This window comes from Lemur catta, chromosome 18 (genome assembly GCF_020740605.2).
Source record: "Lemur catta isolate mLemCat1 chromosome 18, mLemCat1.pri, whole genome shotgun sequence".
Classification (NCBI taxonomy): Eukaryota; Metazoa; Chordata; class Mammalia; order Primates; family Lemuridae; genus Lemur; species Lemur catta.
In genome coordinates this window covers 26002850-26027548 of record NC_059145.1, presented here as the reverse complement: position 1 = coordinate 26027548, position 24699 = coordinate 26002850, and the positions used below count along the sequence as shown (strand labels likewise).

Below are 24699 nucleotides of genomic sequence, written 5' to 3'. Positions count from 1 at the left end.
GATCCTTGCCACCCCTCAATTTAATAACACTGATCTTGGGCAAGTTAATTAACCTTTCTGTGTTTTTATTTTCTGATTTGGAAACTGAAGATAAATTCACCAGTTTGGTGGATAAATAACAGAATGTATGTTAAAAGCCTTTTTAGCATAGCACCTGGCATATAGTAAGCACTCAGTGAATAATAGCTATTATTATCACAAGGAAATTAACAATACTTTTCTCCTTTCAAAAGACCTCTGTGATGTTATAGTAAATTTATTCTAAAGCTAAGGAAACTGAGGCCCAAGAAGGTGAAATGTCTCCTGACCCTTGTTCAGGGTTCTTTCTCTAATTTTGTAAAGACAAGGGTCCTACTTTCTTTAATATCTTGTGAAGTACTCTCTGCCCACCAGCTATTCAACACACAAAGCTCAATACCTACTGGCAGATTGGAGAACTGGCCGGAAGAATCAGGCCATTGTTTTATCAGTTGATGCCTATTCCTATTTTGCTTTCTATTTCTCTTTCCCTTAGTGGAGTGGGGGGGTCTACAAATGCTGCAGCTGCCACTTTTCACAAACACTAATACAAACTTTTTAGAAAGAATCTAGTCCCTTCTTCCTGAAGACAAAGAGAGCTCCATAAAATCCAATGAAAAACCCGCACTGCTCAAGATGAAAGAGTCAGTGTTGCATCTAGCTAGACTCAAATCTCGGTGATTTGTCACTACCGCCAATTTGCTTTGAAGTCTTAGGAAACAATGCTGGCAAAAGACTCACAGGTTCCCCTGGTTCATTTCCACCCAGAATCCTAAATCCAAATCCTGTCTCTTTCCTCCAGAGGAAGATGTCTTGTTCTTGGTAATCTGGAACTGCAGAGAGGAGAAAAAGAAGAGAAAGATTATTTCATGGATAAAAGCAATCATATCCCTAAGACGAACACAATGACAGGACCAAGAATGATGGTGCTTGAGCGGATGAAAGCTTTAACACAGGCAAAGACACAACTATCTGGATGGGTGAAATAACGGACAACACTGGGTCAAAGTAAACAGTGGGAACAGTCACTGAGCCCTAAAGTTCTTCAAAGGACTAACCACTGCTTGATAATTCCTAATCAAGCTCAAGCCACTATCTCCAACTACGTGGAGGTCGGCATTAACTGCTCTAACTCAATATTCTTGCAAGAAGAATTAAGTAAATTAAAATTATTACGTGACACATTACAAAGTAGGTGTCCCCGTCCCCATTAGCAAGTAGGTGTCATGCTAAGTCAGAGTAATCTCTGAAGCGGAAGCTGGCTCTAAGGATTTAGAAGTTTCGTTCAGTCACCAGATGTTTTATCAACTAGAGGATGAGAGAAAACAACTTGGTTTACGAAGAGTTTCTAATTTAGTTTTAATTCACTTTTTTCTTCCTTAAAATAATCAATAGCAGCACTACTAATAATTTGATGTTAGATTATTTTTGCCAAACAAGTAACTCTCAAACATCCTAATATTTCCAAATATGATTGGCCCTCCATATCCTCGGGTTCTGGCATCCTTGAATTCAATCAACCAGGATAGAAATTTTAGTTAGGCCTATACTTGCATCTGTGCTGAACACGTGCAAACTTTTTTTCTTGTCATTATTCCTTAAACAACACAGTGTAACAACTAGTTACATAGCAATTATATTGCATTAGGTATATTAAGTAATCTAGAGATGATTTAAAGTATATGGGAAAATGTGCATATATGTTAACACTATGCCATTTTATATAACAGACTTGAGCATCCATGGATTTTGATATCCTTGCGGGGGGTGGTCCTGGAACTAATCCACAGCAGATACTGATGGACGACTGTACAAAGTTTACCGGGATTTCAACATTATTACCAAAAAGTAGCCAGCCTTCCATATCTTTAAGATCAATGGTGATGACAAAAAGGTTCTATATTAATGAACCATATCTCATTGCTAAAATTAGGGCTTTACTCCAGAATTTGCCTATGATATTTCAACACTGTAAGTATTAATTTATTATCCAATAACTTGATATTTTGCTTTTAATATTCAGTAATGGTCCAGGGCTTTAAAATGAAAATCTCATTTTTTACAAGAAAGGTAATTTCCATAAGAAAATGCTTACTATACATGAAATTGTTCTATATACCACTCTGTTACTTAACTAAGGTAATAAAAAGGGTTATTTCTATTTAATTCTTATTTAATATGTTAGTGTATACAGGGGGTGTTTTGTGACCTATAAAATGACATATCTTTTATTTAAAGAGAAAAAATATAATTCAGTTGCAGTGAATCATAAAGGAGATTTTCAAATGCTGTTCTGCACACTTTCTGGTTTATTTAATTAACTGAATTTTGGGCTAAAGGAGTGTGTTGTAGGCCCGAGAATTTAGATCTTGTATTCTTCAATTTTGTACAATGGAATAGGGAAGAAGAAGGTGGATGTTTAGATTTCAAGTTGGCGGGAAATGTCCCTTTTTAGTGACTCACCCACAAGCTTAAAATGTATAGTGAATGAATATACCAAGAGAGAAGAAACTAAATTAACAATAAGTACAAATCAGAGGAGTTTGAATCTGATATTTTTGCTTGAGCTGTCTCACTGCCATGGCTTTAAGCGGGTGCTTTTTATCCATGGCTTTTTTATTATAATTGCTGGGGCTAAGCTGCAAAACACCACGGAACAGGGAGCTGAGCTACAGCACCAGACTCCCATAAACACAACAGAGAGAGAGATTTTCTCCAGCACACTAAGGTAACAATATTTTCTTTCTGTTCGAGTAGGTGGCTAAAAGGGTATTTGCTATAATAGCCTCATTGAAACAACAAATTAAATCAAGTTGCGTCTCCATCTTTGCTTCACTCAAGCAGGAAGACTGTTACCAAAATAGACCACTGGCACTTTCCAGCCAGCACTGGGTTCCTGGCAGAGCCCGTTTCAGGTCTGCTGAGTGTGTGGCCTTTCTGTGAATAACACAAGGGCCTCCGCAGAGACCTCCAGCCCAGACCCATTTTCCTCGGTATCATTTAACACCGGAGCGTTTGCCCATCCTACGGTGACACCAAATGTAGCAAGTTTCTGCCTTCTGTTGCTCATTTAGGTGGAAGCTATCATGGTATGGGAGGCTGTGGCCAGCAGGCTTAGGCTTATCACACAGTTTAGTCCACGGGGGGTGGGGGGGGGGAAGCATTTGGTTCCTTCTGAGAACCAGTGGGAAAAAGTCAAATTTATTTTTAAAGTTTTCTGTTGAAAAGGAAGATGCCCACGGACACCAGGAATGTCAAAGACACTAAGGATGAGCCACGAAATACAGACGACACTGACACACAGACATGTTGCAAAGAAAGTCTTTGGGGACTTTAATTTTAGCATTTTAACAATTTTATTCTTCCACCAACTAAATGCCATTTACCCAGATATATAACGTTGGTGATAAATCAGTACTGAAACATATTACGGGATTATAAAATTTCTCTTTTCTGTGTCCTCTGACACCACTTCTTCATAAACCACTTTCTAAACCACTCGCCCCAAATGGTTTGCTCTCCTCTTTATTTCAGGTTTTATTAGAATTAAGTTTTTAGGAGGCAGTGGGGTAGAGTCATTTTTCTGACATTAACATAACTTTTTTTTTTTTTTTGAGTGAGGCTAAATTAAATAGAGCTAAGAAAATCTCGTCCAGTTTTCTTCATTTTAAGCCTTTGCGTAGGGCACGATCTCTGCAGTTCATCTCCTACTGGCATTACCAAACCCAATACAGCAGTCAAAAGACTTCCTTTGATAATTAGAGACAATGAATCACCAGGTTTGCAGAGAAACCTCCTGGTGTCCCTATTACTACAGACACACTGCCCAGACTTGGCAAAGACGTGCTTATCACTCTTTATTCCATCTTGTCTTTGGTTTGCATTTGGTCAACAAGAGCACCAAAAGCACTTCCCTTCGGGCTGCTTTTTTCTTCCCTCTCTTTTCTGAACTTCTCCCCAGACCCCCAGACGGATGGGAACATCAAACAGGATGAATGATAATGGAGAAACACAAGTTTGCAGCAGATCCTTACTCTGACATTCTCCAAAACTCGTGGAACTGATTTCTCTCTCTCTCTCACCCTTGCTCAATCCCGACGCAGGTGAAGGTGACATAGCTGCAATATTAATTTCATAATTTTGCAAAGCTTAATGTACGTTCTTTCTCTTAGTTCATTTTCATTTAGTTTTGATGGATGAGGAACAGGCAGTTCAGCTTCCACAATAAAGGTCATGGCTGCTAGGGACTCGAAAGGACTACAGTCTGATCCCACTTTTTCTTCGTTCCCACAGTGGTTTACTTGTCAAAAAGCTAGAATTTACAACTGTACCATTGAGGGTTTCCTAGAACTCCCCTTACCACCTTAAATTCTTCACATTTAATTACACCTGAAAGTATACATTTTCAAATGGCCTTGTTTCAATCATGTCATGAAGGTTTGTCTAAACTCTCATTGCCTTTTGAAAAAATTTAAGTACATCTGTGCTACTAATGCTACTCTACAGCATTTGTTAATAAAAGGGTATCAAGTTTCTAATGGAATTCATTCTAGTACTAACATCTGGTTGAAGTGAATTCTAGGCAGTCAAACCAGAACAGTCTTATATTTAGAGATGTCAATCATTGGATCTGTTCAAGACCTGGAAAAACACACAGATAGGCACTGTCATAATAGCTCTTAAAATCTACACGTACACCCAAGCTTCTTAAACTCACTATGATAAAGGAGCTCATTCACCAATTCCAAACTTGTAATCAAGTCTCTCCAAAGCAGGACAGGTTTACAATGTTGGTTAATATGACAGCTTTGAGCTTTTTTCTATCCAAACTATACTGTGAACAGGCAAAGTTTCAACTACAAGCTTTAGAATTTTTTTTTTTGTAGTAAACACTACTGGACACTAGCTTATTTTCCTGAACATTTACCAGTAAGATTGCATCAATGTCATTTTTAAAGACATGCGCACAATTTCTATGTTTACCTAGAGAAAATACAAAACAGGCAACATGGCTTTTAAAGGACTTCAATGCTTGTCTTTGTTTTTAATTAAACATTGAAACCATCCAAAGGGATTCATTAACATGCCTGTAATTCAGATTGATTCGTTCTGACAGTGTTGTTTTGAGAGATGGCCATATCAAAAATACGGGTATCTTGCAAAACATTTAGACCACGTGAAGGAATGTGATCCGAGATGGTGTTCATCTTCACATTGCTCTTTACAACAAAATATAAGGAAAATATATTTTCAACACAAAGGGGATAACATACAGTTATGGTGCTGTTGTTGATTTCAATTTTCCTGTTTCTCCTGGAGTATTTTGGTCATTTTACCATGTCTTGGGAAAAACGGGCAGGGAGTCACTTCTAACAAGGCTATACACTTTTTTTTTTCTTCCAAAAGACAAGATACAGAACAACCTGAGGAATGGCAGAAACTGATCTGGGATAAAGGAAAACACTTATTCAACAACCGGATTGATGCAGATTCATTCCTAGGTACTGTGAAAAGAAGAAATTCTGAATAATTATCATGCAGGGAGGAGGGAAGTCTCATCATTACCCTTATTTAGTAGGAAGGAATCCATGTGAATCTTAACATCAATGAGGTTGCTACTCTAACTCAGTTACAGAGTCTCCAATCACCAAAATGAAATTGATTCTCATTTGTGCTGCTAAATCCAATTCCTCAGATGTTTAAAAAAAAAAAAAAAAAGTGAAGCAACAAAAAACTGCTACCATTCCAAATATTTCACTGAGCAATTTCAATGCTTTATAGCAGCTGGCTATGGTCAAGTTACTTATTTCTCTTATTTTTTTTTTTTCTGATGACAACGTTTTAAAAAAATGGATTAAACACCAAATTCTTAAGAAATTCTCCTTCCACCAGGGTGAAAATGGCATTTGTGCGGGAGCCTCCCACTAAACAGATGTATTAGAATTGTCCTGTCAATCAGAGTGCCCCGCCAGCTCTTCAGAGCACGACTTACTTTATCACAAAAAGATTCCTACACGGAAAACTCAATCAGACGTGTGTGCTGTACTGACGAAAGCAGGAGCACAGTCAATAAAGCAATATCTCAACCCTGAGCTGGGCCACTGACTGAGGAGCCGCACGGTTAGAGAGCAATGTGGAAGGAATGTGAAAACATTCCTTTCTGGAACACGGTTCTTCCATGGTTTTCTTCCATGGAATCACTACAGTTCGTGAGGAGGCAGGGTGAGGACAGAGCCCAGGTTGCTACTCAGCATCTGCTACGTGGGAGAGATTTTCCAAATGGAACTTCGTCTCTTTGGCCTGGCCTCAAGGTACTTGAGGGGCGACTTTAGCTGGCTTCTGTCTGCAGAGTGAACTTCTAGCCAAAGCAGCCTAGCTGATTCCATGCTTTGTTGCAGTAAGAAGGCGATGATACTTCGCCCTTGAGGGGGAAAAGGATGGCGGGGCGCCCGAGTGACTCCTAACCTTTGGTAATAATCAGCAAGACTCCAGGCTCGCCTGTGCCCCCTAACTGTGGAGTTTTACCCTGTGGAATGGCCAACTTTCCTTCTCAGACAGGGCCGCTGGCCTCACTCCCCTGTTCTGTCTGGACGGCAGAGGAGCTGAAAGTCTCCCAACACAGCACAGCTGGGCCTGAGCGGTGGGCAGGAGGCTGGGGTGCCCCCCCCCCAACACAACTCACAACCCTCTCTGTCACAACTCTCCGGGAGGAGATCTGCCTGCAAGGCGACCACAGTTGTAGGTCACTAGGGAATGAAACATACGCTGCGGGGAGGCAGGGACAAGGAGGATGGGCACCATGACTCTCTTCTCTCTTCCAGTTTTCCTCAGACCCTTCAACAAAGCCAACAGCCCCCCATCATGACGCACATACTCTATAGCTGCTTCACCCTGACCAACTGTACTCATGAGAAAACAACACAAAACATCAGAAAACAGCAATAGCTCCCTCCGCAAAAGCCACTTTGCATCACCTAAAATTAAAGCATTTTAGGAACTTCCATTGGTAAGATGAATGAGTGTTACTTAGGGTGAAACGTCTTTGGAAATCATTTCATGATAAAAAGTCAGGAATTAAAAACGAAGGGGATATTTGGGTTTATAAGAATCCAGAAGTTACAAAGGTTGCCAGCAGCAGCTCATATTTATAGAAACAGGTAAAGCCAAGGAGCACACCTACCCACCGCATAAATAATTAAAGCACGAACCACTCACTGTTGTTCTTTTCGAGGGGAATGTTTAGAAAGACTGATAATGGTTTAAAAAAAAATTACCAGTGTTTAAAAAAAAAAAACCCAAGAGATCGCTAAGAAAGCATTTAATTCCTTCTCATTACCCCTATAATATGAACCCATCATATGTATGTTCTACCGTAGACCAGATCTGTTTCACAAGACGTGAGCTGAGAGCATGCCATGATCTCTACTCAGGGCAGAATTAATGAGGCAGCAGCTCTTATCTGCCACTTCTTTTAACTCAAGGGAGAAAAAAACTCCCTTTTTATCCAGGACACTTATTTGATGACCATCCATTTCCACCCGCTCCTTAAACTGAAGACATAAGGGAACCTCTGTGAGTATCCGGCAGGGTCTACTCACTCCGAGAAGCTTTCGCCTCTCACTCTGATTTCCCTATATCCGGTTTACACACTGAAACTCTTCTATTTTCAAAAAGCCTCAGGAGAAAGGAGTTCTGGGGAGGGGCCCGGGGAAGACAGGAGCCAGGATGTTACTTACGTCGGTTCTCGTACATGCTCCTGGACTGGGCCCAGATTTTAAAAGGATCCGGTTTTTTCTGCCCAGAGCTGTCAGTCTGATCTGCAGCTGGGGCCTCTGCAGGTGGGTACCCGGGGAGCACCTGTGCGCTGTGGCTTGGGGATGCCGTGTGCAGGCTTCGGTGGCTGGAAACACTGTGCTGAGAACTGTTCTGGCTGTCTTTCCTTTCCAGTGGTTGCTGAAAGTAAACAAGTGAGAGGGGCAAGAAAAGCAGATTATTCCTGGTTTTCTGAGTGGGTGTTTTCCACCAGCTTGTCTTTGTAAAGCACTTCTGCATACACATACATAAATATATCAACAACAGTTTGGCTCCCACCTTTCTCCGGCTAATGCTGAATGCAGATAAATCCCCAGATGATTGGCAGACAGACAGAGGGGCAGGCCAGATAGAAAGACATAATCACAAACCATACTGCTCTCTGGGCTGTAGCAGAAAACAAATCCAATTTTCATCACAGGTTCTCAGCTAAGACACAGGGCTCATTTATTGTAAGATGTATCCGGTTTTTGACAAAAATATGTGACACAAAGTACCATGAGTGTTTTAACTGAAAGCCTATAATATCCAGAAGAAATACAATCAGGGCTAAAAATGCCCCTTGGGATTCCATGTCTTGCATCTTTTAATAATAAAACACCCAACTCCTCTCTAAGGGTTTGCCATTAGTCCTTCTGAACTCTAAGAAATAGAGGTCAGATCTTTTAAAAATCATGCCTAGCACTATATGTGCACTGGTACTTATATGTATATAAATAACTATCATATGAAGAGCTTTCATAATTCCTAGCTAATCAATTTTGCAGGCATTACATTTCACCTTTTGAACTGCCAACACTACTGCTGGTTGAAAATCCAGATCAAACTTTATATATGGGTTGACCTCTGGAGGGGGTCAGCCTTCTTAGATTTGCAGCTTGTCCAAAGTCTAAGCAATATTCAAAGGAGAAGAGTTCCATTTAAAGTTCAATAGAATAAGCAAGTCCCTGTTCAGTGAAACCTGCTCATCAAAGACCCTTCCCATTTTATGAAGTGCTCTTTGTTTGAATGGTGAATGAATGGAGAGCAAAAACTGAGTGGGAGGAAAAATACTGGGTGGGAAATAAAATAATTTTAGTTCTTGTGTTTTCCCATAAAAGACTGTGGTAATTCCAGGTATTTAGTTTCTCCCATTCAAAATAAAAATCCTAGAAGCTGCCGCCTATGTAACAGACACCATGTCACTATACTTCTCTGCTTAAGAGCTTGTGTAGGGTAGAGGACAGGAAGGGCTTCTCCATCCTCTCTTACAGATTCTGTACAGCTCATGATTTTAACGTAGTTTAAAAGAACTTTGACCTCAAGCATTCCAGTTCTCTAAAGTTCTTTACAGCACCCTAATCTTCCTCCAGGTGTTACAATCAATCCTATCATGACAGGTCTTCCTTGCTTTCTCCCCAGGTATCCTCCGTCTTTCAATTCCCTGGATTCCACTGGAAATTTCCAAGGTCCTCTGCATTTAATTCTCAGGTCTCCCCACTTCTTCCAGTCCATGCTTGGAAACAAGCATCTGAAGAAACCCCAAGGAAGACAAAAACTTCATTTGCTCATGACTATTACAGATAACAGATCTGAATACAGGTTTTGGCAAGGATTCCAAGTTGAGAAAAATCAGGCATATATTTAATGATGGTAAGGTAGAATATTTAAAATTGTATTTGGTGTACCTGTGGGAGAAATGTGAGGACCATATTCCAAGCTAGCACAGAAGTCTTGGTAAAACTGTTATGAGAGGCTTAATTCACGTATATTTGAGGGGAAAACATACACAGGTGAAGATGCTAGGAAAACACACTAACGTGTGGATGGGGACAAACATCACCATCACCTCACGTCACTATGGTTGTCTTCTGAGGATCAAGTGCTCAGCTAGAGCTGGGCAGATTAGCATTCCAAGGACTTGAAATAGAACCTGCCTCTGCCAACTTCCAACAGTGTCTTTCCCTTTTGAGCTCCCAAGGCCGGGTATCTGACCCTGCCCCAGAAGTGCAATGCCTCTCGCTTCCCTGGGAGACATGCTAAAGATTTCCAGAGTCAGAAAATGTTAAGGGGAGAATCAATACCCATTGTCTTTTGTATGCACATGGGATTTTTTTCTTCCTCTTTAATGTGGTCTTTACAAGAGTCTTATTTATAAACCACCATGTATAGTATCAGTCCATTTTTGGTGTGGACACACACTACAAAACATAGAAAAACACACCATTATGGGTAGGCTTTCCCCTCTTATCTTTATACTTTCCTGTATTACTAGAATTAATGGCGACTGTTACTTTCTATTTTTTTTACATTTTGGTGGTGTTTTGTTTTTGTTCACCTCTGGTTTGGGGGGGGGGGAGATATGTTAAATGCAAAAGCAAATAATTCAATAAAGAACCTCCGAGTTTATCCTGAGTCACATGCCCCCCTTCAAATGCCCACCCTCTCTTCGTTCCTCAAATAAATAGCAGATGCCCAATTGGAGGATCGGTCCATCAACCCCAAATTCACTTCACAGTTAAAGGGAGGCTCTAACCCTGGAAGCTCTAGTCTGCTTTGTGTTGAAACTACTGTTCACAAAGCCTTGCACACTGCCATTACCCAAGAGAATCTTGTTTTGCAGGGTTACCTTGTAGTCTCTGTCCCATTATCTTCTTGGGAAGTTACCTCTTGAAACCTAACTCAAACCTCTTCCACTCTATCAGAGAAAAATAGAGCGGAAGAGGTTTCCTGAAATCAGAGAAAAATATCTTTCTGGCAACCCTGGACCACTAAGAGAGTTTGATAAAAGTTTTAGACCTTTCTCCCACAAAAAATGCATACGTGCTTTTACATACATACCCACACGTGCATGCACACAGATTCAGGATGTCATGTAAGCTGTTTCTGAGGCCCTCCAATGTCTGTCTTGGTATAACAAATCTCTGACATGGAAGATCTAGATCTCTTAAGTTTAACTGGAGAGATGGCTTCAGCATAAACAGAGTGTGCAAATGAAGTCTACTGGAAACACTTGGGCCATTTTTCAAATTATAACACTTTCTCACCTCCCCAATAAATGACTCATTTAGGTCCAATTTAACACAAAATGACAGATACAATCTGGAATGAGTCTGCAAAATTGCCTCAGTTAAACTACACCTCTGAGTCCCTTTTAAATGCTATCTAAACTTTATCCCTCAATTTGGAAAATAAAAGTAAAGGAGCATCCTGAGAACGTGCTCTCAAAACTGTGCCACCAGTAAACTACCACTAACTGGCACCTATAAATGGCATACTAATGGGCTAAATACACGACAATCTGGAAGCGTTTTGGATTTTCCCCCGGTTAAGACTTAATCTCACTCTTTGTTCCTTCTCAAGTTCAATGAAGAAAATGCCTTCATTTGAAGATGCATTCTGTATTTAATACATCGTTGGCACTCTGGGTTTTTTGAAGCTATGCTCTGTTTGTGTATGCGTGGGGGATGGGGGAAAGAGGAGTTCAAAAGCTGCCTTTTTATTTTCTGTGAGCGTGCTAATTAGCTATGATGTTGTCCTTTATCTGGTTAGAGCCCTGGATTGTTCAGGAGAAAAGCTGTGTTTATATATCTCCCAAATTAAAGTCAACTTGTATGCCCTTTCAGCAGTCTGGATTACCTCCCAGAAGGCTTGGGCATGAGAATAAATTTACTTCTGAACTAGTTATCACACAGGCTCAGATTTACATCTAATGTGATTGTCTTTCACTTCACTTTTCTAGGTGACCCTCTAGCCCAAAGACAAGTAGCTGCAGTTAACGGTACACTTTCAAGTCTGTTAAAGGAGCCCTACACATACTAAGAATAAGGATGGATGGAAGCACCTAGAACACCAATACAGAACATCCAGACCAGGCTCTCCTGAGTGACTACCTGCAATACATTCATTCATTCACCCAATAAATACACATCAATCCAACCGTGTGCCAGAAACTGAGGGATACTACGTGTAAATTAGAAAGAGATGGTACCTGAGCTCTTGGAACTTACACCCGAGTGTGTATCTGAGTGTGTGTGTGCATATTAATCCAATATGCATAACATTGATAACAACATACTGTAATGTCCTTTAGACAGCAGGCGGTGAAGAGAGGACTCAGGAAGAACATCCCATTAATGGAAAGAGGATGTGCTAAGTCCCCAAGGCAAAAATGAGCTGGACTGTATGGAGAACAGAAAGGTTAGCGTGGTGCAGCAAGGGAGCGGGGCAGCCTGAGACGAACTCCAAGGCCTTGTGGGCTACCGTAAGAGTCTGGGTTTTATTCTTAGTTCAAGAGGGGGAATCCATTAATCCATTTAAAGTGCAGGGATGTGCCAAGAGCCAACGTATTTCCAGAAAGTTTGGTCTGGTGGTTTTACTGGGTGGTAAATGGATTGGTGGGGCAGAGGGGTCAAAGTGGAGAGGCCAGTCAGGGGGGGTCCAGCTGTAGTCCACGTGAGGGGCCCTATGCCAGGGTAGCCACAGTGACCACAAGAGGAACAAGCGAGATCAAAAGACACTGTGGTGCCAAATGCAATAGGCGTTGCTGGCAGATTGAATGTGGAGGAGGATGAGGAGGAGACAAGGCTATATACCCCCCAAAGTCTCCAACTTGAGTAACTGGCTGGGAGGGGGTGTCAGATACTGAGATGGAGATTTCCAACGCTAACTGTTGTCACTCTGCTGATATTTTTGAAGCAAGAATTTTATTTGAGTTTCAAATCACAGCCAACTAGGAAGGAGGAAATAGGCTCAATTTTTAAAATTTCATAAAATGTCCTTGATCACACATTGGCCATGAACCTGTATCACAAGACCTTTTAAAATAAAACCCTACCAGCCTCTCCCTGAAATGAATGATTCCCTTACCACTGCTGGGCCAGGGGAATTGGGACAATGCAATGGTTTTTATAAATGGAAATGGGGGGATAAAAAAACAAATCAACTCACCAGTATTTCACAGAATGATTTTGAAATGCAGGTACTTAGAAAGTGAACTGAAAATATTTGCTCGGAAGAGCAAATGAATACAGATAGCACTTAGGAGCTTAAATGATGAAAAGAATTCATGTGGCTTAAAAATGACAAATCGATCCATTTTAAAGCAAAATTATTTACAGTTCACTTATCTGCCAAGACTGAAGGCTACTGCAGCGATTTACATGGACAACAGGAAAAACTCCAAGTGCTGATGAGGTATTAGGCCAATGTCATTAAAGGTTGTGTGAAAATCAGAGGCTCAAACCCAAGCCGAAGCAGAAGATGGTCCTTCTTTTTATCTGTTTATGGGTCTAAGTCAAACGATTTCTTCCAAAAAGGCGGGCAAGAGGAGTTAATGGAGAAGAAATGGAAAGCATTGATTGGATGTGAAAATAAATTCTGGTTCACACTGGATGTTTATGGAATCTAATACAATGGCAGTGTCTATCTTTCAGGGCTCCAAAAGGCAGAGAACTTGAGTTGTCATGGGAGGCAAGAGACAAGGAAACAAACTGAAGTGACTCTATCCCCTCTCCCATCTCCTATTATTCTCACTACTGCTTCCTGTAGCCTGTAGAAGCTTTGATGGGATTGATTTTTGTACTGGTTGTCAGACAAGTGGCATCAGGGAAAAGTAGGAGGACAGGTGTCAGACAATTGGCAGAGTCTGAGAAAGGGGCAGGGTACATAAAACTGAGTGATTCAGGCTGGAGTCGCTCAATGTGCACGTTACTTAAGAGGAGTCTCTCCCTTACATCTCTTAATGACTAGTTTGCAGCAATTTCCTCTAGCATTGCTTGCGGGGGAAAGGGATAGGGGACAGTGGAATAAAAACCTGTCACTATCGCTACCTTGCAGCTTGCTACGTTTGCTATAAAGAGGTTGTTGAAGAGACTGCCTTGCCCACCATCCAGTGTTCCCTACATGAAAACTTTGTGTAGCACTTTTTTAGTAACTAGGAAAATTTTCTCTCGTTAGTGAAATGGTACACTTTCTTTCATCTAACAATAATAGCTAAGCATATGACGTGATTTCCTGTGTTGCCTAGGCTGCTGGGGAACTCCAAAGAATTCCAAAGCCCAATCACACAGCACTCAACCCAATCTTGGGTCTTGGCATCGTATGAGGACTTACAGGACTTAAATAAGAGCTGAATGATTTTCATTATGTGTGTACTTGGTTCTATGTTATATTTCTGCTTTATTAGTGTTTGAAAGCACATCCTCATCAGATTTTAATCTCCATGGGGTAAGGGTCTGTATAGATCTGCCTGTTGATGGGGTTACTGGTTCTCTCTCCCCAGTTCCATGGGGGCAAGAATGTCTTCTTAGTTCCTGTTGAATACTGGCTCTGGGTCTGGTACACAGAAGGGACTCAATAGATACTGGTGGAAACAATACATAAACATTTTTGGTAATTTGTGACAATGAATCCTTTTTGTTGAAAGGAGGAATCGATAAACCATGTGTTTGCAAGCTTCAAGAAGAGAGGTGCAATGACCATCTTATTTGTTCTAGTAGTTCCAGTGTCTCACACCAAACTTGACACTTCACAGGCTCTCAATACTAGTTTGCTAAATAAGTGGATGAGTGTATGGACGGATGGATGACTGGAAGAAAGATGAACGTATGGATGGATGGACAGATGGATAAACTGACACATGAAGAGAGGGAGAAAGGGAAGGAATAGTTGGGAAATGAATTAGGAGGAAAACACGGGTGGATAGTGATTTAAAATTCAGGGTTTGGTGTGATATTTACAGTTTTAAATCCTCAAACACTAGATCCTTGTGTGTGATTTAGACTGAGAGTCTCAGTTAAATAAGTTTTTGGTCAGGATGATAAAGTTGGGCCACTGAATCAGTTTCCCAGAGAGGTCTGGAACCTGACAGCAAATATGTCTTATTTTTGTCTCTGCTATTTGGCAAAAAAAAAAAAAAAAAAAAAATCCCTAATGTAATAGAAGTACAGGTATTAAATTAATAAAATTTTATTAATATATTGCCATTATCCCCGCTGAGTATATAAACCACAAATTCAACATTTAAATTAAATCTAGTAGGTGAAATTGCTTATCAAGGGCAAACTATAGGGACTACCCAGGAGGGGAAACAAGACAAAAAAGAGAAGTCTTTCTGTTCTAATAAAAACCCAACTACTTAATTATTGAAAACCTTAAAGAAAAAAAAAGGTATGAAGACAAAAGGAAGCTGTCGGTCATATGAGACGCCAACAATGCCAAGAGCTTCTAAGAAAAAAAACAAAACAAAACAAAAACCATGGTCCTGGTTTGCAAAGAGCTGTTGCTAAGTTTCAGTGAATTACACTTAGGCACAATCAGTGTGCTTTGAATTACGCATCCTGTATAACTGACCCTATCTGTCATTACCTGAATGGCTTTTTAGTACCCGGACATCCAGCTTCCCCAAGGATTCCCTCCAACCCCACCAAAAAAAAACCCCCTCATAATCATCTGTCTTTCTGGCAGGACATCATCAAAATTCAAACTGGGAAAGGGAAACAGCTTTCAACCCACCTGTACAGAGCCCTCACTGATCACAGATGTGAGCACCGCTTTACTGCCAACAGCAGACCTTGGCTGAGAGCCTCCAAATTCTGTACACCAGCTGCCAGAGTGTGCCAGCTACACTGTGAAAACCATCATCCCTGTCCTGGCACAGAAATCAGGTAAGGACAAGCCCCAACCTGGGGGTCTTAACCTTTTCTAACCCACCAACATACCACTCTCTTAGCTTGCGGTAATTAACAGCCAGCAGACTGTGGGCAAACCAGTTGAGAGCTTTTTTCTTAGGAATGCAGCCTGAGTAATTGGCTTGCTGCTTGCTAATGACATGGCTTCTACAAAAATTAACTGTCACAGGGAATTCTCTTCACTGACTTGGTAGATGCTGGCTCAATACCTATTTGCTACCCCCTGAGTTCACCAGGTACTTCCAGAACACTTTGGGAAAGAAGAAATGAAAATGAATTGCAAAGATCCTTTTGCACACTAACTTTAAATGGGATGCAAAGCAGAAAAGAACGCCTTGCTACCTGATGTCATGCTACCTGTGCAAAACTGCTCTTTCTCCCCCAGCATGCTCCTCATCAGAACTCCACTCCATATGGAGTGTATAAAATAAGTCCATGTATCAACACAGTACAGCTGGGATGGAGGAGAAAAAAGGGTGGCTCATGCTAACTCAAGCTTATGAGACACATCTTCCAGATTTGCTTCCCTTTTTCTGAAGGCTGAATGGGCTACTATGACCCAAGGATAGGGAGACACACATGCGCACATGCACACACTTTGGCATCTCTGTGGTTCCGATGTGGGCACCAACCAGCACTTTTCTGCCTAGACATTAACACAAACTGACAAGGGAAGCAGCCCTGAAGTCAATGTTCCAATCGCCACGGCGCTATGCCATTGGAATCACATCAATTATTGCAGGTTTTTCCTCTTTGGAGAACTTAGGAGTGGGGTTTAAGAATGCAGGAAGCTCCCTCTCTCATCTCCTTAATAAACTTCTGCCTCGTGCTGCCAGGCTCTGAGACAGGTGGAAAGAATTCAGCCGCAGCGCTTGCAGCTGCAAAGTTTTAAAGATTCTCCTTTCCCGGATGGCAGAAAACTGTAAATATTCCCTCCCCCAAATCTTCTAAGCCACATGGAAGCATCCCTCTTTATCCTAATGTTAATGAATTGGGAAGCCCCTTCCACCCAGATCAATTTCACAGGCACTGGAGTTCCAGATTTTGAGTTTTTAAGTAGCATTTTAATTTGTCATTAGTGCCCGGGGAGCAAAAACCCATACCACCAAGCAAAACACTATAGCCTCTAAGCTATTAGCTAACATGTCAACTAGGTAATGCATCTTCAGGGAAACCAGATTAGAAAGGACAGCAAAACATTGATTTTTTTTTTTTTTTTTAAAGAATCCTATACCTGCAGCATAATGCTGCTAAAGCTAGCAAAACAACAAAGGACATTTCCACAGCAAGGAGAATGTCTTATTCTCAGCGCTGGGGCAATGAACATTGTTCCATCTGGGCATGGTCATATATACAGGGCAGGGCAGAGCAATGCTTCCTTAAATACACAGGCTTTTTAGTTTGTAAATAATTCATCCCCCGGTGCACAAGGAAGCTGAGGGAGAGAATGGGTAGCCATGTGAACGGCTGGGAACACCAGTTGAGAGCAATGCTACTCACGGAGCAGGTGGAGGATTTTTTTTCCCCTCCTTCCAAAGGAAACAATAGCATTTTTTTAAGCAACTTAAAACAGCCAAGAAACTCATCCATTTGAAGGAGAGTTGTGATACATTTGTATAGAGAAGATTCCAAACATGCATTCTTTATCCTGGTTCCTGCAGCCTGCCCACAAATCACTACACAGTTAAAGACAAGCCCAAATACCTTCTATACTAAACTGATTCCCAGAACTTAAGAAAATGAGCCCCGGCTCCTGTCTCCCCCATCCACTCTAAAAACACATTTAGTGAAGTGAAGCCGGACAACATACCCTCCCACCCCCCGAGCCCCCCAACCCCTAACCCCAACCCCATCCAGCACCAAGTAACTGACAAGTCCTTACCGACTTTGGGCTCTTCTTGGGAACTGGCAGCCCTGGAAAAAATGCAACAAGGAGGGGAGGGGGGAAGAAATCATTAGCATATAAATGTTACCTTTTCTTTAAAGAACAATCCCCAGGTGTTCCATGGCAACCTAGCCATCTGCAGAGTTATGTCAGATTTCTCCCCAGCATCGGAGTTACCAGGCTGTTCATATCGAATCAAAGCAGAGGGAGGAGGAGAGCGAGAGGCAGGAGATCTATCTGCATTAGCTATGCTGACTTGTACTGCAGCAGCCTGGAGGCTGGGAAAAGAAATTCACAGACCTCAGCGGCCTGGGAAATTGAACACTTGGACAGAATCTCAAATGCTCTCCTGGATTAAGAGAGACTTAACTTACAATTAAGTCCAGGATATTTCCTTTCCACACGATCCACTTGTCAATTGAAGCGGACCAATCAGGATGGAGGAAGGGGTATATATTTAGTTTCAAAGGAGTACATGGTTAAAATTAATTTTTTTTTCTTTTTTTGTCTTTTCTTTCTTTCTTTCTTTTTTCCTCTGCCTTTTCAGGAGAGGAAATGCCTTCTTTATTTGGATGAGCTCGACACCAAAACAAAGACGGATGCTCTTTTGCCAGCGCAGAACGATAACGTGTGAACACAGATCCAAGTTGGTCTAGGATCCCCTCTGGATCAGTTCACGTCTGGCTCGATGCCTGCCAGTCATCCAAGCAGCCTCCTGCTGGGCTTGCTGGAAAGGACTAGAGCTCGGGCTACAGAAAGCATGTCGTTTGGGAGTGGGAAAGAAAAATTTCACAGAGCTCCAGAAAAAAAGATAATAATGGAGAAAGAGGAAGGCAAAGGTGGTCACTGCATCTAGCTGGCTCTTCCAAAACACTGTCGCCTGTGGGAGGGCTGGAGCTGGAAGGGACAGGAGATCTTCTCACTTCTAGGAAAGGCAGCAGCAATTAGGGGCAGACTTATGGGAAATCTACCACCAGGGGAGTGTGGGAAAGGGAGGCGAGAAAGGAAAATGAAGCACATATTGGTGTTCCAAAAGTAATCATTTCTGCAAGCTGCTGTCTCATTTTTTTTTTAAGCAGGGGTTAGAAAGCAAAATGCAGAGTCCATCTGTATAAAGCGCAGAAGATACATTTGGGATCTGGTGATTTTGCACTGGAGATTTCAACCTGTGTTGGAAAGCGATTCCTATATCGCGTGATGATTTCAACTTTTTAGAAGTGACCTGTCAAACCATGAGCCATGCGAGGTTCAGCGCAAATAACAGGAGGTGAAGGAAGTGGGCGAGTGAGGAGGAAGCCACACAGGTGAGCAGGGCTCATGTGCTCACTGCAGGTGAGGCATAAGGAGAGTCACTTGCTCTAAGAGGCATTGCTGGGGGCGGGGGACACTCTCTGGCAAGGCTCCTTACATCACCAAAATGAGGCCACCGTGATCTGGCAGAGTGGCTCAGAGGCAGTAAGGAACACTTGGCAGCTTGTTAAAAATGCAGAATCCCAGGCCCCACCATCAGGGGCCCGGGAACCTGCACTGTTAAGTATTCTAGGAGATTCTGATGCAGGGGGTCTGAGGACCGTAAATCTAAGGAAACTATAACATAATAGAGTATTACTCTTTCAAGTCAGGCAAACTCAGATAAGCAAGGTGCTTTAGAGCCCTCTGTCTCAGTTTATCCGTTTAGGAAGTAGAAATGAGACGACTCACTTCACAAGATTGTTAAGATAATAAGAGAAAATGTTTGAAAGCCTCATACCTGGCACAGAGTAGTTTAACTCCACCCTTCACCCTCCTTGGCTGATTTCTATCATTTAAAAAGGAAGTGCTTATGGTTATCTTGCTCTAACTAGGGAAAAATCATTCGCTAATAAGCATGTTAAAATATAAAAAAGATTGTAAGAGAAACATTTTGCCTACAGATAAGAAAAACTGTGTTGAACAATTTCCACGCCTTTATTCTTAAAAGTAATTATTAAGTGCTTTTTCTTGGTTCATTAGTATGATTCCCTTAAGGAATTTTACCAGGTTATGTTAGTGTGGGTCACTGCATAAACTTCAAAATTATATAATATGACATCTTTAAGTTCATATTTCCTGCTAATTCAGAGTGACCTTAGTTAATTAGAATGAGCAAGGTTTCACCCATAGTTATCTTTTACCGCTCTCGACTCTGCCCAGGATCCCAATGACCTTCTACAAAAACTTGTAAAGAATCCCCAACTAGGTAGGTAGAATCAGGGAAAATGGTTTCAATCCGCACTCTGCTAATCATTTACAAGAGTCTGGCCAATCTTCAATTCTCTGTCTCTTAAGATCTTCATATATAAAATAAAGGGCATTTTTCACTATCATAAAGAAACACTTGCACACATTCACAAGGATGTTCATTGCAGCACTGTTAATAAAAAGCAAATTGGAAACAATTGGAAGTTCCAAAAAGCCGTGAGATAGTCAACCTATAAAGCAGTCTGCAGAGGTTAAAAGGAAGGTGCTGTCTCTACGGGTAACAACATGGACGGTCTCCAAAACACAGTGGGGAGGGAAACCAGCAAGCTGCAGAATGGCAAGTACAGCAGGAGACAGGTGTTAAACACACTCAAACACACGCGTGCCTTTTGCCTTCCATGAATGTCCACACTAAACTGATAACGGATATTTCTGGTGGGGCAAGGAAGGGCAGGGATCACAGGGACTCATTTAAGGAGACTTTAGCAGCATTTAGAATTCTTTTTCAAGAATGGTCATATTTACATCTCACCAAGGCAATAAAACGTTAATTTAAAAATAAACATTCATGAATGGCTCTTCCATTGTTAACTGCATAAAACCAACCAGTCTAAAGGATGTAGGGGTAGCCAATTAAGGTCTGTTTCCTAAAAGGAAACAAGTCCATGGAACATTCCAAAAGATCCCAGCTCAATTGACACAACAACCTGTATATTACAACAAATAAGAAAATCTTTTTTTAATTTAAAGAGGCATTGGTTCCTCTTTGCTAGCTAGATGCTGAAAACCTTTGTTTTAAAAAGCCACACCTTTTACAGGAGCCAACAGTGGGTTAAGACCACAAATTAATATTTAAGTACTCAAAATCAAGAGACTCCACTTGATTGCTTTAAAAAAAAAAACCAAAGATTTGTTTTAGGCCCATATGGTCACTAAATCTTAAAATCTAATAAATGTGAATGCTGGAACAAACCTTATTACAATTTATAACTTATTTTAGCCAAAATCAGGTGGATTGAAAACAGCTGGGAGACCTAACAGAAAACATTCAAAAGGTCAATGCTTGAAACGGCAGAATTCTCCAAGACCTAGAAAAATCACAGGATATAGCTCTTGTCTAGCTAGTTAACTGCAGATATTGCCCTACAGGCTGGTCTATAGGAAGCAGCATTATCCCACACTTCACGTCATGTCAATGGTTTTCCTTAGGCAAGTGGACACTTTGTGTACCCTGTGGCAGCAGGAGTTTGTATTCTATAAGTCATGTCACATATCTATGTATGAGACATATGGGTAGAAATGGCACCAGTCTTAATGGGCTCATCTGGTCCATTCAAGGTAAGGATGGGGAGCTTTCAGAAGAGGTAGAAGAAAAAGAAAGAGTTCATGGATGGCATCATCTGCTCCCTGGGCCTGGAAGGCAGCAAATGTTACTTCTAAGGGATCTCAGAAAACTTTTACAGGGAAGCATATGCTCAAAGTGTGATCTAAGTGGGATCTGCAGAAGAGTGAGAAAAGCTTGAGACCTAAATTTCTAAAGGTGCCCCCTTGGAAAAAACAAATGGTAAATTTTCTGTCAGTGACTGGGACCCGACCAATTAATGTGAGGAGGAGAAATCTGTTTTCCTTTAAATATCAAGGCCATCAACAATGACTAAATGGCAGAATGTTACATACCTGGTGAAATTTTGTAACGGTGGTACACGAATAATTCAGATGAAAAAAAAGTAAAGATATAACAGAATACATATGCATTTGGAAACAAAGAATAGAAGGTTATACACCAACAGTATTTTCTTTGGCTCATAAGATCATGGGTAGCTTTATTACCTGTTTTAGCATCTCTACAACAAGAAAAGCTTTATTTATTTCTAAACGCTCACATATAGTTACACAGATACCACACTAAACAGAATTCTATACTGCCTTTTAAAATAAGATAAATGCAGCAAATTTCAGAACATTTTATCGCACTTTTAAATTTCTAGAGCCATCACTGACCTCTATGTCCTCCAAGAGTTGCTTAGTTTTCTCCAAAATTAATATATATAGTTTTTTAAAAAGTACTGTCTTTAGATTAAGTCTTGGGCTTGTGCTATGGACTAAATGGAAACAGGGAAGAAATAGGAGAGCTGAGCTGGGCTACCAGGGAAACCAAACAGAAGCCAAGCGCTGCCATTTCTGCCCTGAGATTAACAAAACCTGGGTTGCTGGGAAGAGGAGTGGACTTCTCTAGACATAATTCCACCCCCCCCCCACCCCAGTTAAAGGAAGTGAGAGGAGAATGCCAACCTATCTCACTAACTGAAATAATCAAGAAAAATTGTGCCAAGGGCTTTGAAAGAGTGAATCCTAAAGTCACTATCACATACAAAGTGGATCTACAGATAATAAAAATGCACTACGTTGTTGATTTAAATTTCTTTCATGCTGATACTCATTCCTCTTTGCCCTTGGTCTCTAAATTTGAGCACTTTAATGGAAACATTTTGGTTTCCTACTCAGCATTCCAACAAATGCTCTACCATTAATCCACATGTCATTGAACATGCGATTCTTCAGAGTTCTGCAAGGCGAAATGTTGCACTAAAAACTTTACTAGGGCTGAATCAGGTCATGCAACGTTCAAGGAGCAGGGAAGTGTGTATTTATTAAGAGAGAGGGAGGTGGGGGGCGGAGAGAGGTCGAGATCCTAGAGACCACCGGAAGCCACTGAAAGGAAAAGACTGAGATCTTGGGGGAGTGGGGGGCTAGTCTTAGATAACAAAGAAGATAAGAGTATTCCCTGGGCACATTCTCATCTCAGGCCCCACTAGCCGCCTTTGTTAATCTAAAACCCATCAATGCGTAATTCTAAACTGTGGTACCCTAAAATTACAGCTAACTTTAACTCAGTAAACTCATCATTAGGAGTTTATACTAAGGAAGTAATCCGAGTATCTTGCAAAGATTCATATAAAAAGATGTTCAACATAGCATTATTTAAAAAAAAAAAAAAAGGAAAAAAAAAAACCCTGAACTTCCAAGAACGGAGGACTGAGCAAACAGACTGCTGTTACATCAATAAGATAAAAAATTATGAAATGATTAAAAATGAGTACAATGAAGAATATTTAGTCACTGGGGACAATAAGTAACAATATAAGACATAAAAAGCAGAGTAAAAACTACACATAGAATATATAAACTTTGTTAAAAAGTAGATATACATATATATTCACGTATGTACATCGTACATCCAAAGACTAAAGGGAATGTATTAAAACATTGTTTCTGAACATTAGGATTATAGAGTGATTTATATTCTTAAGTATTTTCAAAGCTTTTTAGATTTTACATATAAAGAAGTTATAGTCATAAACAACAAAGCATTATCGAACACTACAGCAAATATTTAGTGTGCTCGGACAATGGTGCGTACTTATTGGCCTTAGTGCAGTGCTAGATTTAAAAACAACTGGAGTTTGTTCTAGCTCTCTCTTGGCTCAATGATTGCCATTCCTACTCAAGTGTCTATGCTACTTAAGTACTGAGTCATGGCCTTGATGGAGAATGTGATAACAAGCTGTGCCTCTCTCAAGCAAAGCTACACAGAGGCACAGAGTCTCTGAAACCTTGACCAGTGCCCCTGAGAAGCCCATTGTTACCATCCTTGTCCCAGCACGTGGCTATAGTGTTTGAAGCAATTCCCAGGGTGAGGTGCACTTTAGCTAAGGTTTTACCTTCGATAAGGGCAGCATGTATAAAATACTGTATCTGCAAATAGAGGGACCACTGAGAAGAATCAAGCAGAAAGGGAAAAGTTGCACTGCCTGCTTCTCCTCCTTTCCTGGGATGATCTAAAAGACACATCTTCAAAAAAAATTATGAGAGAAACTGCATTAAAGAACACGTCAGAACGCTAATAATTATCAGCAAAAATGCTGCTCCATGAAAAAAAATAACGTGCTTCCTAGGTAGTGCCTTTATTTGTGGGGGGCATTATGATGATGGGTCCACACAGCAGGAGATCACTGAGACAAAGACGTGGTGGGAAGACAAGTGAGAACAATCTGTGCCTGCCCCCACCCAAAGAATTGATGATTATTTCACTGCAAACCAGCGGCTCTAAACGAGGAACATCAACAGCCAGCAACCCTTCTAAAAAAAGCCATCTGCATCATTTCCTGTCAACCAGTTTTTTGTTTTTCTTTGTTTAATACAGAATATATAAGCCATTGAAATAAATTTAAACTGCCCTCTCCTTACCGATAAAAATACTAAGAACAGTCCAGAAAACAGGAAGAGGAAGGTACAGTCAGCCCTAACTTTTTCCACCGAGGGCAGGAAGGAAAATAAGGAAAATTCACTCATTCATTTAACCAAACTGTGCTGAAGGCCTATTACGTGCCAGGAGCTGGTACAAAACGAGGCAATGAACAGACCCTACGAGGCCCTGCCTTCACAGTGCTCACGTTCTGTGGGGGAAACAGAATAAACAACTTAGCAAGTAATTGCAGAGAGTGATTACCTCTGTGATAAAAGTAAAGCAGGGTAATGGAACATGCCTGGGATGCATGGCTACTTCATACTGGGTGATCAAGCACGTCTTTCTTGAAGAGGCAGCATTTGAGCTAAGACTTGTATTATGAGAAGGAACAAGACTTACTGAGCTCTGCCGTATGCCCAGCAAAGCATTACTGCAGAGATAAAGGTAAATCAGACATGGCCCCTTACCTGGAGGACTTCACTGTCTGTTTTAAAAGAGAAAAAAGCAATGCAACAATTCAGAGCGGTGAGTGCTACGTGCCATGACAGAAGGGAGCACTATCGCTCTCAGGAGTACAGAGCAAAGGAATCTAATCCAGTATGTAGAAGGGGGCAGCTGAACACTGAAGGACGGCCAGGGGCCAGCATAAATAATTAAACAGTCATGGGGTGGGAACAACATTCAATGATTGATGCTTCATTGAACAATGATGATGACTTTTAAGTTGTTTTTTTTTTTCTTTAAGCTAAATCAGTGTGCCAGCATATACTCAAGGCCAAGCTTAAACCAGAGTACATTTTCACTGAAGGACTTTACAAACACGATATATCACAAAACTGAATCCA

At 41.0% G+C, this 24699-nt stretch overlaps 1 protein-coding gene and 1 long non-coding RNA gene across 11 annotated transcripts in view; one reads left to right on the top strand and one right to left on the bottom strand.

Annotated features, from left to right (window-relative positions):
- Positions 1 to 24699, bottom strand: part of MAGI1 (membrane associated guanylate kinase, WW and PDZ domain containing 1) — a 602084-nt gene that overhangs the window by 28834 nt on the left and 548551 nt on the right. For 8 of the 10 annotated variants that reach the window (XM_045530900.1, XM_045530901.1, XM_045530902.1 and 5 more), the window contains 3 exons: positions 17383 to 17414; positions 7755 to 7971; positions 760 to 851 (listed from right to left, as the gene is read on the bottom strand). In XM_045530900.1, the coding sequence (XP_045386856.1) occupies positions 760 to 851; positions 7755 to 7971; positions 17383 to 17414 (341 nt within the window). Of the gene's footprint in view, positions 1 to 759; positions 852 to 4052; positions 4137 to 7754; positions 7972 to 17382; positions 17415 to 24699 lie in introns of all 10 variants that reach the window. The other 2 variants (XM_045530909.1, XM_045530910.1) reach the window with 1 other exon arrangement.
- On the top strand, positions 15121 to 23387 carry LOC123623595. The gene is made up of 3 exons (XR_006729933.1): positions 15121 to 15476; positions 17933 to 18717; positions 23372 to 23387. It is a non-coding gene; the product is annotated as an uncharacterized LOC123623595 (long non-coding RNA).